This window comes from Scleropages formosus, chromosome 3 (assembly GCF_900964775.1).
Source record: "Scleropages formosus chromosome 3, fSclFor1.1, whole genome shotgun sequence".
Lineage (NCBI taxonomy): Eukaryota > Metazoa > Chordata > Actinopteri > Osteoglossiformes > Osteoglossidae > Scleropages > Scleropages formosus.
In genome coordinates, this window is record NC_041808.1 from 11770265 (window position 1) to 11785690 (window position 15426).

Below are 15426 nucleotides of genomic sequence, written 5' to 3' on the forward strand. Positions count from 1 at the left end.
GATACTGCAGCTTTTATGAGAGGCCAGATGCTCAGCTCCTACCCAGGGGAGCCACCCTGCTTAAACGTATCATTTTAATGAAGCGATCAATCGGACCGTCCCTACAATTGACGCGCCACATATTAAATATCGGCCTGGATAACTGGTGAACAAGCAGAACGGCTCGGGATTTATTGATTCGCCATCAGTGCATTGTGAGCACGTTCCCTCCAACCCCCGGATACATCCAGAATGAATAAGTAAGTCAAGAGAGGAATAAATTGGTCAGCGCACACCCTCGGTGTCTTTGCAAGCACGTGCATGCTCGTTTGTTTTTTGTTTTGGAATTGGAGCAGGAATGTGTTTCAGATTCATGGAACAAGTGCAAAAGAAATTAATATATGCGTGTGTGTGTGTGTGTATGCTTCTACATGTGGGTGTGGATAAATCTGTGTGTGTGTTGGTGTGAGAAGCTGGGTGAAGATGGTTAGAGCTATGTTTCTAAGTGCTACAGCGGAAAGCTGACAGCTTAGATTGATTCATCTGTTTCTGCCGAGGTTGCCCCCCGCTTCCCTGCCCCCCCCCCCCCCCCGCCGGCCGCAGAGAATACTTCTAGCATGATGCGGAGCATTAAATGTTTTAGCCTGGCGGGACATGAATCACTCCAGCTGTTTGATGTCAGTGGGAGAGTAAACATAAGGAAGAGCCACGATTCCGCTTTATTAGCTTAGCACCGCAGCAGACGCAGTACGCTGCTATTTATTTCATACGGACCCTGACAGGACCATGGGTTTGTTGGTAGGCTCACTCACCCCACTGTCAAGCTTAGTACCTTTATCCTATTCATATGGGTGCTGGAAGCACTGTTGTACTGGCCACAGGTACAACGGGTAACTATTGCTTAATTTTATTTATTTATTTTGAAAGAGCAGAAATGGTGTTTTCTATTCAGACTAATGTTACAAAAGTTATGTTTTAATAGTTTAGACCCCAACCCTCTCCACCATTGACAAAGGTGGCACATTCGGACCTGTCGTTTATTAGCGTTGGTGTCTAAGTGATAGCTATCAGCAAGGAGTCAAAGTAAACAGCCTGAGCAAGTTTCCAGAGTATGTGTAATGTTCCAGAATTCAGTGTTTGCTCAAACGATGCATAAGTAGAATACTGTGAAAAAACAGCTTGATAGTGTTAGAGATGACTGAGATGACCCTTTGGTCAGCTCAACAGATGCTGGAAGCACATCAGGAACTAAGCCACTGGCTACGACTCACTCCTCAGACTTGGTCTGTTGCTTGTTGTTCTCTCTCAGTATGAAAAGATAATAATTTAAAAAAAAAAAAAGAAAAATACATAAAAAAAACTTTCACTGAAATGATACCGCCCTAAAGCTGTAGTTTGCACTGCAGGGTGATTCAGAAGTAGGGGATGGCAGTGGGGGGCAATGGTACAGTTTAACCTCTCTGATGAATCCCCAGAGTGAGCCCACCCAACCCCCAGTGCTGCGCGGGTAATGATGTTCTTGTCCCGGGGTCGTCTCTAACTCCACTCTTTCCACACAAGATAAATGAGACTTCCAATGTTGGCAACGTTATTGCCGCTAAATTTCATGCTCAGCTTGAAACAATTGTAGAGATTTCCATGTAGCTGGCAAATAATTGAATCTGTCCTCAATTTATAAATGACGACTCACAATCCACCCCCCCACACCGACTTCCCATCTCCTTCAGACCTAGATGAAGGATAGTGCCCCCCTCCCAACTCAAAATATTTTTATTTCAAATTGCTGTACACATATGGTTCTCTATGAGTCCATATTCATTATCTGCTGTCATTTGAAATGTTTGTTAAGCAGCACAGCCTAAAAGTAATAAAGGGGCTGCTCTGTGGATATGCCTCCATATGGCTGACATTTGCAGCTTTGCATGAAGATTCCCGCAGTATATTCAGACAGCATCGTAGTACTGTGAATGTTCTTTCGACCCCAAGCACAGGGCTGCCAGCGCTTAATACTGTTTGCTCCTCTGGTGGGATTTAACATCCCTGATTTGACATCACATGGTGCATGGCAGTCTGGATATAAAAATTTACAGTATGGTACTGACCATCAAGAAATAAAAAGACCTGAAAATGGAATTACTTGGAATATCTAGATTGGAATATCTTTAAAGGGGTCAGTTAAGTCTGTAATGTTTAATATTATTTTGGCTTCAGGGTGATCTCTTCATTAGACGTTTGCGCGTTTTAGAGAACCCGCTTCCTTGTCTCCTGCAGTTCTGAGGCTTCCTCTGCAGGAGACCCTTGGGCCTCATGTGAGGAGGTGGACTGAGCCCTGCTACTGAGGTGAACGCTCGCTGTCCGTATATTGATAGCAAACAGATGGAGATGGATGGGAAGAGGCTTGCAGTGGAGAGCAACAGACCACAACAGCTAATAACACTAGGTATCGGCGCAGTGCAGAGCGGTAACAAGGAAGTATCTTTTCCAAGTGGAGGGGAAGAGAGGCAAGTGCTCCGCTGTGGACTACTGGCACAGGGCAATATCCCTCCCCATTGAGATTGGGAATCTGCAATTGCTTTAATGCAGAGTGTTTACAGAGATGAGCTAATAGATGTAAATTAAACAGACTCGCCCCCGTTCAGAAGCAGCTGGGCAAACATCCAGGCAACGCCGTGAGCGATGTGTCTGGGTTGATTTTTGCATTGTACTCAGCAAGTGCGCGATTTGTGTGTTTTTTTTCCCCCGCGTTGCAAGGCAGAAGTGAGTGTTGTGGGTGAGGCCATGGACTCCTCATTTGGACTTGTAGCAGTGGTTCACGTTTCAGTAGGACCTCTGCTGTAGTTTCACTGAGTATGGTACTTATCCCGAATTGCTCCGGCAAAATAGTCAGCTGAATAAACGAGTAAAACTGCGAGTTGTTTCCTATTAATGCTTTGGGAAAGAAACTACAATAATTATACTGAAAAAAAAAGCAGTTAACGGGTTGAGAATTGGCAGAGATGATGGGGAAGGTACTGTTATGACTAGGCTTCTCCCACACTACTGGCCTTTCTCACTGTGGGCTAAGGTTGACCCAGTGCCTAACAGAGGCTCCACAGACCCCTGAAATGCACGAGGGATCGGACCCGGAGGCTCCACCCCAGCACTTTGCTAAATACTCAACAAAAGTGGGCAGCATGGCCCATTTTTACTGTGGAAGGAATTGAATTACTTTCAAGATGAGGTTTGCAATAAATCCCAGATAGATGATTGTTAATCAGCAGGCATGAGTCAGAGCTGGGCCTTAGTTTTGTGGGGGAAACTTGTACCCGGCGGGGCCCACTGACTCTGGCAGGTCCACGCTTCGCTGTGATTTATGGACCTGTAAAGAAAACAAACTTTCTGCCTCTTGACTTGGAGCAGGGCACACTCACTAAGCTTTATTAGCAGGCTCACTAATCAAGGCTAAATGTTTCTTTTACAAGCTCCTCGCTAATAAGGGAAGATATTAAAGGTTTATGGATATGGGGTAGGTTGTAGTCTGGGCAATGGCCCATCTCCTTATCATTGATCAAGGTCCTTAGCTTAGCCTCACGCACCATCGAGCTGCCAGGAGCGCACGTGTGGACATTGAGTGGACTCTGCATTAATGGCAGTCTGAGTGCAGTGACACACCTGTGGGGTTTAAAGAAAGCAAATAACGAAGGAGCCCACATTAAGGTCTCGTGGTGGTGCTTAGGAGGTGTTGCCTTCAAAACGGGAGGTATCAACTGTGAAAATTGGGAATAATAATAGTACTAATGATCATAATTTTCTTTGCCTTTGGCTGTCAGGCATCAGGTGCTTGATGAGCCACTTGATGTCAGTGGTGTCTTGGCACCCACAGGGTTCATCGCTAATTCCCAGAGGCAGGAGGACACCGTAGGCAAGGACTTGAGCAGGCTATTGAAAAATGACCCTCCCCGATTGGCTGAGGGAGATGGCACACAATAATTAGTGCCTCGCCATGCTAATGGATAGGACGCCACAGTCACAGCAGACACACACTCCCCAGCTTTCCTTAGGTTTTTCCCCCACCCTCTGCTGTAATTATTTTTTCTAATTATAATGCCCCTAATGAATGGTCTTCCGTAGGATATTGAAATTTCATCACCATTTCCTACAGATTTGAGGAAGGTAGCCATAGTACATGGTAATGTAGAATTAATAGATGAGGCAGCAGGAGGATAAAAGGGAGATGAATGTTTTCTTGCTGGGAATTATGGGTAATGTGCTGGTAGAATATGGGAATGCTTACGCTGTAGTGAAAAATTTATACTTAATTTGAGAGCCTTGTCATATTTGTGGTGAACTGTAAGAACCGTTTGATATTCACTTTTCACCCTGGAAACACCTCTTCAGATTTTACCCTCGAGGGCCACTGACTTGACATTTATCTCTGCAGATTGGAGTGTGCAGCCAGTGTCACGTGTGCCTTCCTCGTGTCCAACAGGGTCCCTTCCACAGGCGAGGAGCCTATGGGTTTGGGCCAAGTAACCCAAAGAGGGTGTCGTGTGTCTAGATTTGCCGCTTCTAAGGTCCAACTCCTGGTCTCGGCGCCATCATTTCTACCTGCGATGGCTGCATCCCTGGCCGGCCAGGCCACCAGGGTAGGCAGGGCTCTGGAACAGGCGCTTGCCGGCTAATCAGAAAGAGAGCGCCAGCGCAGTGTGAAATCAATCAGCTCTCCATCTGGCTGGAAAATGACCACATCTCGATAAGCATCTGGCCTGCATCACGTCGCACAATCAATGGCGGCAGGTATTGATTTAGTTATTGCGACTTCATATGCTGCAGACAGTGTTAAATACACATTTACCAGATGAGGTAATAATTTAGCAAGGGTAGGGACATTGAGAGAGAGGAGGCTGTTTATCCAGGGTCACCTCAAGGCTACAGCACTCGCAGGCATGTGTTAATGAGGGGGAATCCAGAACATTTCTCTGAAAAGGGAGGTGCTGATGCTACATAGCGCCGCCTGGAGACACACTCATTAGCACACCTGGCGGAACTGAGGACTAGATGAACCGCAGAGGAAATGACTTCTGAAAGTTGTAACGCTACTGAAGAGCCAGTGCTTCACAGCCCTCGTTTGCTGGTGTGTTTTTTTTCGTTGCCATGGCGATTTCTGAAAACCTATAAAGCCAGGCTGTGGGTTTACAAACCATCATTCTGCTTTTTGTTGGTTGGAAAGTTGGAATCACTTTTTTAAGCCAGCAGAAGGGGGTAAGGGTGTGTGGAGGTGTGCGGCTCCTGGCAGCTGGTTAAATCTGTTAAACAAAGAACAGGGCATCAGGTGGCACTGCTGTCAAGGACTTGTAACTTGAAGGTACCTGCAGGGCACTGCTGTAGTACCTTGAAGAAAGGAGCTGGACCACGAATGCCCATTAATGTCGAGTATAAATATTAAGTCACGTACGAAGAAAACAGGAGCTGTGCACTGAGGTGGTGCTCATAATTAGCTGTATGGTTCCACCATTGCTATGTTCTGAGTTGGTTCTCCAGTGTCCTGAAAGCAGCCATGTTCCCACCACAGATGAGCTTTTTCCGTAACTGAGGCCTTCACTTCCCACAGGGTCACAGAGGACTCAACCATGACCACGCTCGAGGCGCTCAAGGCCCGCATCCGGGAACTGGAAAAGCAGATCCTGCGAGGAGACCGCTACAAGTGTCTCATCTGCATGGTAAGGACAGCAGACGTCCCATCCGTGCGCGTCTTTCGGGGCGTCGGTCCATCGGAGAATCCATCCGTTTGTCCATTACTGTGCGTCCGCAGTACTTTGGCCTGGGAAGCAGCACTTGCAGCACAGTAGAAGTGAAGTTGGCAGTGGCCATTTGAGCATGACCTGACATGGTCGTAGGTTCGGTGGATGTGTTGAGCTTGGTCACACAAACTGACTGCGTTTGTGCCAAAGAGATTCTGTTGCACGTTCCTCCACATTGAAATCTTCACCATTTATTGAGAAATTGTCCTTATCAGCCAAGATGAGTCCCTGTGTATCTCAGTATTGTCAGTGCTTTAGAGATGGCTTGAGAGAGACCAGCAGTATACGTATCCCCACGCGTGTCCCTTCTTTATTGCTCGTATGGTTGTCATCATCATCTGTAATGGCAGCGGTAGCATTGGCGTTGGAGCTTTTCAGACCTGTAGAAATGCGCTCTGTTCATGGTGGCCTTTGCTCTAGCAGCTGATCACAGTTTCTCACGAGCCCCCAGATGGCTGACCCCTCTCAGCCCGTTGGGAGGATGTTTAGCAGCAGGATCCGCAAGCAAGTGCCGGTTTTCCCCACGAGCTGACCGCCACCCCCTGTGCCCCCCGCAGGCCTCGGAGAAGTTCGCTGGCTTGCCCCCCAGACCGCGACCTTTGACTTTCTGAAACACCAGCAATTACTGACACATCCACTTCCCAGAAGGTCAGCATAGCCCTGAGGTGACAGCAGAGGGAAGGAATCCATATTGATCACCCAGGCCCCTCGCACTTGTCTCCAAGGAGCCCTCTGACTGGCGACAGTAAATGAATGTAAATTGCGGCCGTTGTCACCAATCACCAATTTTGCTGCCTCTCACCATTGCAACGAGACCTTTCTGCACCTTAGGGTGTACCTGAGAGTGACATGGTGTTTTCCCTGAATGACACAGCTATGTGAAGGTGCATTTCCTGTCTCACCTTACCGTCAAGTAGGTGTCCAACCAATTTCTTTTTTGAACAAACTTCTGTATGTCAAAGAAGACAGCAGAAGTGGCCTGGGGTGTTTTTTGTAGAAATGTTAAGGTGACGAAGTGTTCCTAGCCAGTTACGACAGTGGTAGATCTATACCGCCACCTGGTGTTCCTTTGTGGTATTGTGGCCATTGGCCTCACGTCACACAAAGGTTGTCTGGTTGTAATTCGGAATAATGTATAAATACGGCCTCAGCTGCAAAATGGGTAAGGAAACAGCGCTATATACCAGTCATCACTTACGAATTGAAGGGGGGGAGCTTTGCTGGTACGCGTTCTGAAATGTTAAAGACAGATGTTCGGAATTGCGATTTGGAAAGTCGAATGCGCCAAAACTGCAACAGAAACTCGGAACAGCCGTCTGCAGTGTGTGTACGTGTACTTGTGTGTGTCTGCTTTTAGCCGCCACATTCTTGTGCTCAGTGCCGCTCTCGAATTCCTTCCAGAGGAAGCGATTCCAAACAGGGGCTGAAGACAAGAATCTGGGCCCCGCCGCAGCGCTCACATGTGAGAGACGGGAGAGTGCAAAGGCCCCCCCGCTCAGCATTTACTGTTTGTATAGAGGCTACATAGTGGGCTGCGGCGGGATTAAGCGTCTGCTCCCCCCCCGGAGGGTAAGGCTTCCTGTGACCACCCTCCCCCCCTCCCCCAACAAGTCTTGCTCCCAATCCCAACCCTGATCCTACCCTCCAACCCACTGTGGTTGCCTGCTCTCTCGTGGTGGCTGCTGCCTGTGCTGCTTGCCGTACTGGTGCTTTTGGTGCCGTCGCTGGGGTGGTGGTGGCGGCAGGGAGGGGTAGGGGGTGTCTGTTTAGTGTCGTGCCCTTGTGTTTGTGTCTGCATTTCCCCAGTCCTCAACGCCACTCCTTTCCTTCTCTCTTCTTCTCTCTGCATACCCCCCAATCCCTGTAGGATTCCTACACGATGCCTCTCGCCTCTATCCAGTGCTGGCATGTCCACTGTGAGGAATGCTGGCTTCGAACTCTGGTAAGTCCTGCCACCGGGACCCTTTACAGCGATGGACTGGGGCCACTGGGTGGGGGTTGGGGGGGGTGTAATTGAACAGGGACCGGAGAGGATGGTAGCTTCACAAACATGTGGAACGTGGCCCTTTGAAGCACACTACGCTTATACCGCACCAAAGGCCGCAAGACCTGTCCTTACCAAAATTAGTTTTACAGCACTGGGTCTGGTCTCCAGCTTGTTCCTAATACGGGTGCAGATAGCTACTGTGGTTTGGTAGCGCCAGCCGGAGGACAGTGACATGAGGAAGTGAAATTGTGCCCGTTGCCCACAGCGGGTGCCATCTCTTGCTGACGTACAGAGCAGCTACCACAGACCTCCCTCTCGCAGCCCTTCCAGCTCTTAAAAGAAACACCCAACATTTTATAGATTTCCAAGGGAGTATGATGTCTCTGACTCGTGCCTTATCCCCCGAGACCCACACAAATACGCCACCCACCCCTGTTTCTTCTTACCTTCCAGTCTGAGCGCCCGAGGGAGCCGGTGCGGATTAGCCGCTAACACGCCGCTCTACCACACACGGAAGCAATTAATAACCAAACGCTCATCTGTTCGCCAGCCCTTTCCCGACGTACAATACATGAAGCAGGCTTTTTTCCTTTTCCTTTTTTTTTTTTTTTTTTTTTTAATCGCAGAGTGCACTGTTTAAAGGCAAGCTGTGAGGCAAGGGGTGGGTGTGGGGGGATAAGAAATTTCTGCCTGCTACAGCAGCTCATTACTAATGTGGCCATTAAAATGTTGCCTGAAGACAGCAATAAAAGGCGCGCGGTGGGGCTCCTTGCGTCTTGATCAAAGTAAATGCGTGTAATCTCGTTACCGTCGGCCTTTTTCTATGAATTTAATACAGCGAAGCAGCTGGCACGCGATGTGAGAAGGCCACACCGTACATTGTTCTCATTAAAACCAGGTAATTCCTTTGTTTTATACACATAAGAGGCCGTTATTTCTGAAGCTGACAATGGGAGGGGGTGCTTTCTAGCATCGGAAGGTGGAGAACCAGGGCTCCCTGAGGAGACTGGGAGTACGCTCTCTACTTGTGGACTTCTGTGCATGTTGCTTTCTGGGGACAGAGGACTAGCTGGACACCCAGCGCATCCCTCACCCGTAGATGTGCACTTGGTTTAAAAATAGAGTGATGCTTTTATTTACCGTACATTTATTTAGCTGGTGCTTTTGTCCAAAGTGACTTACAAGATTTTACCCATTTTTGTAGCTGCATCATTTTTATTAATGTTGTTTAGGGTGAGTACCTTGCTCACAGAGTACTACAGCAGGAGGTGGGATTCCAACCTGGTCTTTCGAGTGCAAGACAGAGCTTTAACCGCTATGCCTCCTGCTGTGCCAAGATAAACTTAACGGTTTTAATGTCAGATGTGAGATATGAAGTTGCACCTCACACCAGTGTACATGTTTTGAAAATTTTTCCTCATCGCCTGTGGCTTTTACCCAGTGCCGCTTACTGTCTCGTTATGTTGTTGATCTTCAGTCCTTATTTAGCAGACTCCTTCGTCTAAGGCGACTTCCTGCTTTTCATACATGTGAATGTTTAATATGAGCACTGAAGACAAAGTACCATTTGAGAGTCAGGCACAAGACTCCAACCTGCTACCTTTTGCTGCTGCTTTGTACTGAATTTACTGGTATTTATATCCATGTCTTGCCTTGTTCTAAGCACAGAAGCCTGAGTCGTGCCAATCACGCATGTTTGTTATGCTGGTTGATTGTCAGTATCTCTCAACACGTCGCTGATATCGTTGCCCGGTGTCCACTCAGACAGCAGTCAGAGCCACAGATCCTCTTTGCGCCCAGGTGTGAGAGTTGCCATTTGCCCGTGGGTCTGGTACCAGGCCAGACTGGAGCCACCCATGTTTGCTGACACATGTTTGCCCTTTTTCTGGTGATGAGTGGAGATTTATGATCGTCTTCCAACCAGCATGCTGCGTAGCCTCCAAGCCCATGGCTTTAAAAGGAAGAATCTTTTGCCTTCAGGAGAGGAATTCCAGTTGTCTTGTGTCCCTGAGAATGTTAAGGGTTCCTAGTGTCCACTGTATCAGTGAGAGTGAGCCTGTGCTGAGGTCAACTGTTTGGACACCTTCAAGTTCAGCCGTACACAGGAAGAGCAGAGAGACTCCATTTTCTGTTTGCCGAGCACGGCACGAGTACAGCACGGCCTGCAAGCTCAGCAAGTCATTTAAAGGGAGGGATACTGTTACTGCAGCTGTCTAGGTGGAGGCCTCCCAGAGGCTGAGGGTTCGAGCTCTGTCCCCCGGAGCCCTGCGCTCCCCATAATTGGGTAGATACCGCATGACACTCCTGCTGTTTCGGCAGCGCTGCACCACACCTCCGACGCTGTCTGCGCCGGCTGCGTGTGGTAGGTACTCGGACCACACAAGTCACTCCTTCCACTCCTTCTTTGCAGCCCCGCCGCCATTCTCAGATCTGTTTTCCAGCAGATGGCAGGGGTTCGCAACACAGGGCCTTTGAAGCTTCACAGCAAGGCCTTCGCATAGCTGGTTCGAACTCCAAGCCCCAGCAGGTGTCTCACAGCCTGCCCATACTGCCTTGGCAAGAATAATGCAGGATACGCTTTTACAAAATGAAACTTGAATCAAACTTTACCTGAAATTTAAACAACATAATAATGTGTCTTGGACAGAAACATGAGGTAATTAAAGGTGAACAGTAAAATGGAGTAAACTCTCTTTTCCATCGTTTACAGAATTCACTGGTCTTCTCAGCAACGCCACAGTCAATAGAGGGGGATCATTAATGCAAAGAGGAGCTAATTTACTGGTTAAAATAATAGTGGCAATTAGATAAATGTTGAAAATGTCACAAGTATCATAAAATCTCCATCTGTAAGGTGCCATTGCCATAGCTTCACATTTTCATTCTCCTTTTAAGGATTAAGATTCAGTCCGATCAGTTCCAAACTTCTGCTTAGGCGCCTGTAAGCTCCCTTGTTACTTCTGACCATAGCTGTTAAAAACTATTATCACCGTTTGTATGGTAATGATTTGTTAAACCACATTGCTGCCGTTGCTTACTGTTACAGTGATTCTTTCAACATTTCAATTTGCATGGCAATTCACTCGCTAGCAGATGCTAGTGTATAAAAGGTTTGAGTATTCAGGAGGTTCAGATTTTCCCTCTGTGCACATGTGAAGGTGAGTGTGAACATGTGTGTGAGTTTTGTTCCTTTTTCTTCACGCAGGGCAACAAGAAGCTGTGTCCACAGTGCAACACCATTACGTCACCGGGTGACCTGAGGCGCGTGTACTTGTGAAGATCCCTGCTGTCGGCCAGTCCACAACACGTGTCCGTCCTCGCCGCCCAGTCTCCTCTTTTTCTCACTGTTGTTGTCATTGTATTCAAGAATTTTTTTGTTTTTTATTTTTGCAAGGGGGGGGTGGGGCTGTGTTTTGAAAAGACAAGACTGTGGTCTTTCAGAAGGACTCTCAAAGGGGTGAAAGAGACAAACCAGACTTGGGAACAGAACCCAAAGACTCAACACGTAGTCCTCTGAGCACGTTCACGAGTACCAAGTGCCCCTTGTCCTGCTCTCCTCCCTCAGCATTCCTGTTGCTGCCACCTAGTGGCAGTGTAAATTTTGGTATCAGGTACTACTGTATTTTTGGTCTCCCGCTCAGCTCTGCCTGACTGACCTTGTCATCAGTAGCAGCGGAGGTCCCTAATAGACGTTGGTAAACCTACTCCCCAGGCTTGCTTAACCTTTTGTGCTGATGGACTGCGCCGGCTTGTAAGATGTTTTTGTACCTCTTGTCCCCCACTTGTTGCTGCTGCTGTCTTTGTGAAGCCCTCGCCTGGTGAGACTAGACATCTGAACTGGTCTTATGAGATCATGACATCTCATGTGGACCATACCTGCAGGAAAAAAATCTCCACTTTCAAGCTCTCTACCAAACCAGTGTCCCTGTAACAACCTTTGAAGCCCTCTCCTTGGCGGTGTTAATTTTTCTCAGTTTTTTTTGTTGTGGTGTTTTAGTGAAACAGTTACTCAACTGAATCCAGAAGAGAGAAATCAACATACAGAGCAAGTGCAAGCACATGTAATATAGTCTATGTATGTTTACAGTGTTGTGTATAAATGACAAAATCTGGAAACACATGCACACACAATAATTCAGTCTGTTTGGGATAAAGTGAGGAGCTGTAGTAAGGCAAGATATTTAAAACTGGCTGGAGAAAAACGCAATGATTTGTTATTTTCTATTGTACAGGAAGATATTCGAGAAATTTAAAAAAATACTCAAAATAATGTGTTAGGTTGTGTACATTTCTGTTTGATTATACAGTAACTGTAGTTAAAACAAAAAGCAACAGTTTTTTTTTTCCTTCCTTTCTTTCTTCCCACATTCTAAGTGAAAGTTTTTGAATGCTGTTTTGTACAAGCTTCTAAGGCAATGTATCAGACACAATGGCTTACTATGAATTTCGGTCCTGGTAGAATGAACTACTCTGAACGTTGTTTTCATGCATTAAGTTATATAATAATGTACTAATAACAATAGGTTTGCTTATTGTTTTAAAACTTCATTCGCTGTTGTTACATTAAACTTTTTCCGAAAGAACAATAAACTGCATTTTAGCATAACTTATAAGAATGTATATATCTTCCAACCTGTTTTTCTATTATTATTTTTTAAAAAATTATTACTGTAGTTCATTCTGTCAGGTATGAAAACCCGAAAAGTGAAGGCCATGACCTGTTGTATAAAAAAACACCAACTGCTCTAAGTCCTGGGTTCGAAGTAGGAGATAGCAGGCTGTTGTCAGTCCAGCAGGTGATGTGCTCTGATGGTGGTGGAGGGGGGTTCCGGTCTGTAGCAGCCTAAACTCAGGCCGTCCTGTCAAAAAAAAAGCATTTCCCTGGACAAGACGGCATGTGTTGTATTTGTAAAACTATGTATTCTTGTGATGTTTCGTTCAATGTAAGCGAAAACGAAAAGGAAAAAAAAAATTAAAAAAAAAAAAAAGGCTCGCGTCCACCCCTGCAGTATGAAAATATCCATATATGGAGTATAAGTAGCTATGGCTCTAAGCATAAATGTTGAAATCGAGAGGTCAGATTTTTGACACCCCATCTGTATTTCTATAGAAAATGTACATATAAGAAAATAATTTCTATGTGAAGGTATTGCCCAAAAAAAAGAACTTGCCCGCTAGACTGAACTAGTGTCCATTGAGTTTGGCCCTGGTCCGTTGCGGACGAGCCGGGATCCTGTGGATACGTCGCAGTGCTGTGATCACTTCCCTCCAATTAACTCACGAAACAGGTTTTTAACTCCTGCCACTTGAGAGCAAGGATTGCCGAAAAGCAGTGTGTGAAATTTCTAACATGTTGACTGTAATAAACACTCCCTGGGAATATGTAACTCATGACCACTGTTGTCATGTCAGGTACAGATTAACAAGCAGACAATAGGAATTGACAGCTGTGCCTCCTCAGAAGAGCTGTGCCATACATCAAACACACACACACACAGGAGCCGGGGTATCCCAAAATGCACCTGCGTCTCTATATACAGGCAGTGTACCAAAAGTGGAATGCCGTTTGGGGGCGATGCAGCCTGGAAGGGATGTGTCATGGTATCAACAACGAACCTGGAACTTCTAGCGCCATCGTTCATGCGGAATTTAAGCAGTCGACATCAGTTCGACAGAGGCAGGAAGCGAAGTCCACGGATTGGGGTACCGTGAAGGTCTGGTGATGGTTTGTCTCTGGCTTTCTCTTAAACCAGCCATTGGCGTCACGTTCAACCTCCGTTGTAGTGGGAGACACGGTCCGGCAGTGCCGTGTCACGAGAAGCAGGAGATCAGTCGCTGCAGCACTTGGTATTGATGCCTTATGATTGAATTAGCAGTCCAAAATGTCGTGGAATACCTTATGAACTGAAGAATAATTTTGGTGATTAGACTGGGCACTGAGGCCTGTGCAGTTTCTTAGCCTTTTGATCCACCTTTTGGTTCTTTGGGGCTGTACTTGTCCTTTCAACCCATCACAAAACTCTTGCCCAGGTGCCATGCAACCCTGAACTTGGCAGAAAGGCATTTCCACAGAACTTACATAATGGTATTTCGGTCAGCAGAGCCGTTTCCATTGATGCAAAATGTTCTCAAATGACCACAACTGAAAAAAATACTGCAGTTTTGAAGACTTCAACCTCCTGTTTTGCGTTGTGCCCTGAACCAGTCCCCGTGTGTCAGGATTGAACTTTGCTCTTGACCTTGTGGTCACTCTTGGATCATAGTTATTCTTTCCCTCGATCTAAAAGCACCTGAGTGAGTTGCTCACAGCTGGTGCATAAATCTACAGCAAAAATTGCATCATCCCGTTGCCTTCTGTTTCTGTGCTGGTTTTGTGGTTCCGCTCTCAAACCCGTGCGTTTGGGTTTTGCACGGTGGGAGGACAGCATGTTGCACTTGCCGATCATATATTGCAGCAGCCTCATTATTTGAATATTTCTCACTTGGTCCCTGGTGATTCCATTTTTTGTGCACTGCTTATATGTACACACAGCTGAAAAACACAGCCGTTCGCTCCCTTGCTTTAGGTAACAGAGATGGCTTTCCAGTCTAGGTGGCCGAAAGCGTCGTCAGCTGTCACTGCGGCGGCTTCTGAAATCTACAGACTTCCTCACTTCTGGCCCCTGTCGGAAACGAGGGTCCGTCCCATCCCTGTGCGCGTTGTAATTACCACTATGCGGAGAATAAATTAACGTGGCCCAAAGAACACAAATTGCACAAGATGGTCGTGTCAGATGATGTGTGTCATGTATATTCTCAAAAATGGTACGTGTCTTTTCTGGTTTGTAAACTACATTTGACATTAATTAAAGGCTCATAAATCTTAAGCCACCGCCCTGTGTTGACTTTATTTTCGTTTTTTTGTTGTATAATACAATTAGATTGAGTGGCCTTTGGGAAGCACTCTGCTCATCATATTAATTTATTAGTCTATGAGCTGAACTTGAAGAATTTGCACAATGCATGTGACGTAGGATACCTTCACGGGCCGACTAAGGGCATAGAAAGAGGTCCTGCTTCTTTGGTTCAGCACTTTTCCAGAACATCTTGCATTTGAAACGTTGAGAAATACTCTCAGGAAGATGTACGGATGTTCCGTCTTGGTGTTCGCTGAACATCTGACTGCTTATCCCGTTAAGTGGTCTGGAGTCGATCCTAGAGGCACAAGGTGTAAGGTGGACGACACGCTGGGATGCCACCGCAGGGCGTAAACATTTAAAGTTCAATAAAAAAGGTCTACGGCTGTTGGGTGAGTGAGCTGCTTAAAGCCATTAAGAGGCGAACGGCATCTGCTAAAGTAGGACACAATGTGTAGCTCCTTCTTCTTAACTTGGTTTGATTTTGCGGTGTCTGCCTGCTAAACAGATTGCAGCAACTGCGCTTGTAACGTGTTATGGTGCGATGGTGTAATAAACCTGGATCAGTCTCCGCAGCAGAAGCCCGAAATAATAATGGCTGAGAATTACAACAAGATGAGCCCTGCAAGCTTTTCTCGCGTTGCTGTTGCTCAGATCCAGGGCCAAGCCTCTTTCGACTAATAATGACTTTTCACAGGTCGCAAAAAAAAAAAAAGAAAAACCTGATGGAGCACACAAACAAGTCTTGTCTGGCACTGAGTGCTGCCAGATGGTGATAAATCGG

General features: G+C 46.6%; 1 protein-coding gene across 2 annotated transcripts in view; it reads left to right on the forward strand.

Moving 5' to 3' along the window:
- rnf220a (ring finger protein 220a) overlaps positions 1–14593 on the forward strand; it is a 132746-nt gene extending 118153 nt beyond the window's left edge. For both annotated transcript variants that reach the window (XM_018753594.2, XM_018753593.2), the window contains 3 exons: positions 5570–5678; positions 7627–7701; positions 10952–14593. In XM_018753594.2, the coding sequence (XP_018609110.1) occupies positions 5570–5678; positions 7627–7701; positions 10952–11023 (256 nt within the window). In that variant the 3' untranslated portion in view covers positions 11024–14593. The remainder of the gene's footprint in view (positions 1–5569; positions 5679–7626; positions 7702–10951) is intronic.
- The last annotated feature ends 833 nt before the right edge of the window (positions 14594–15426 follow it).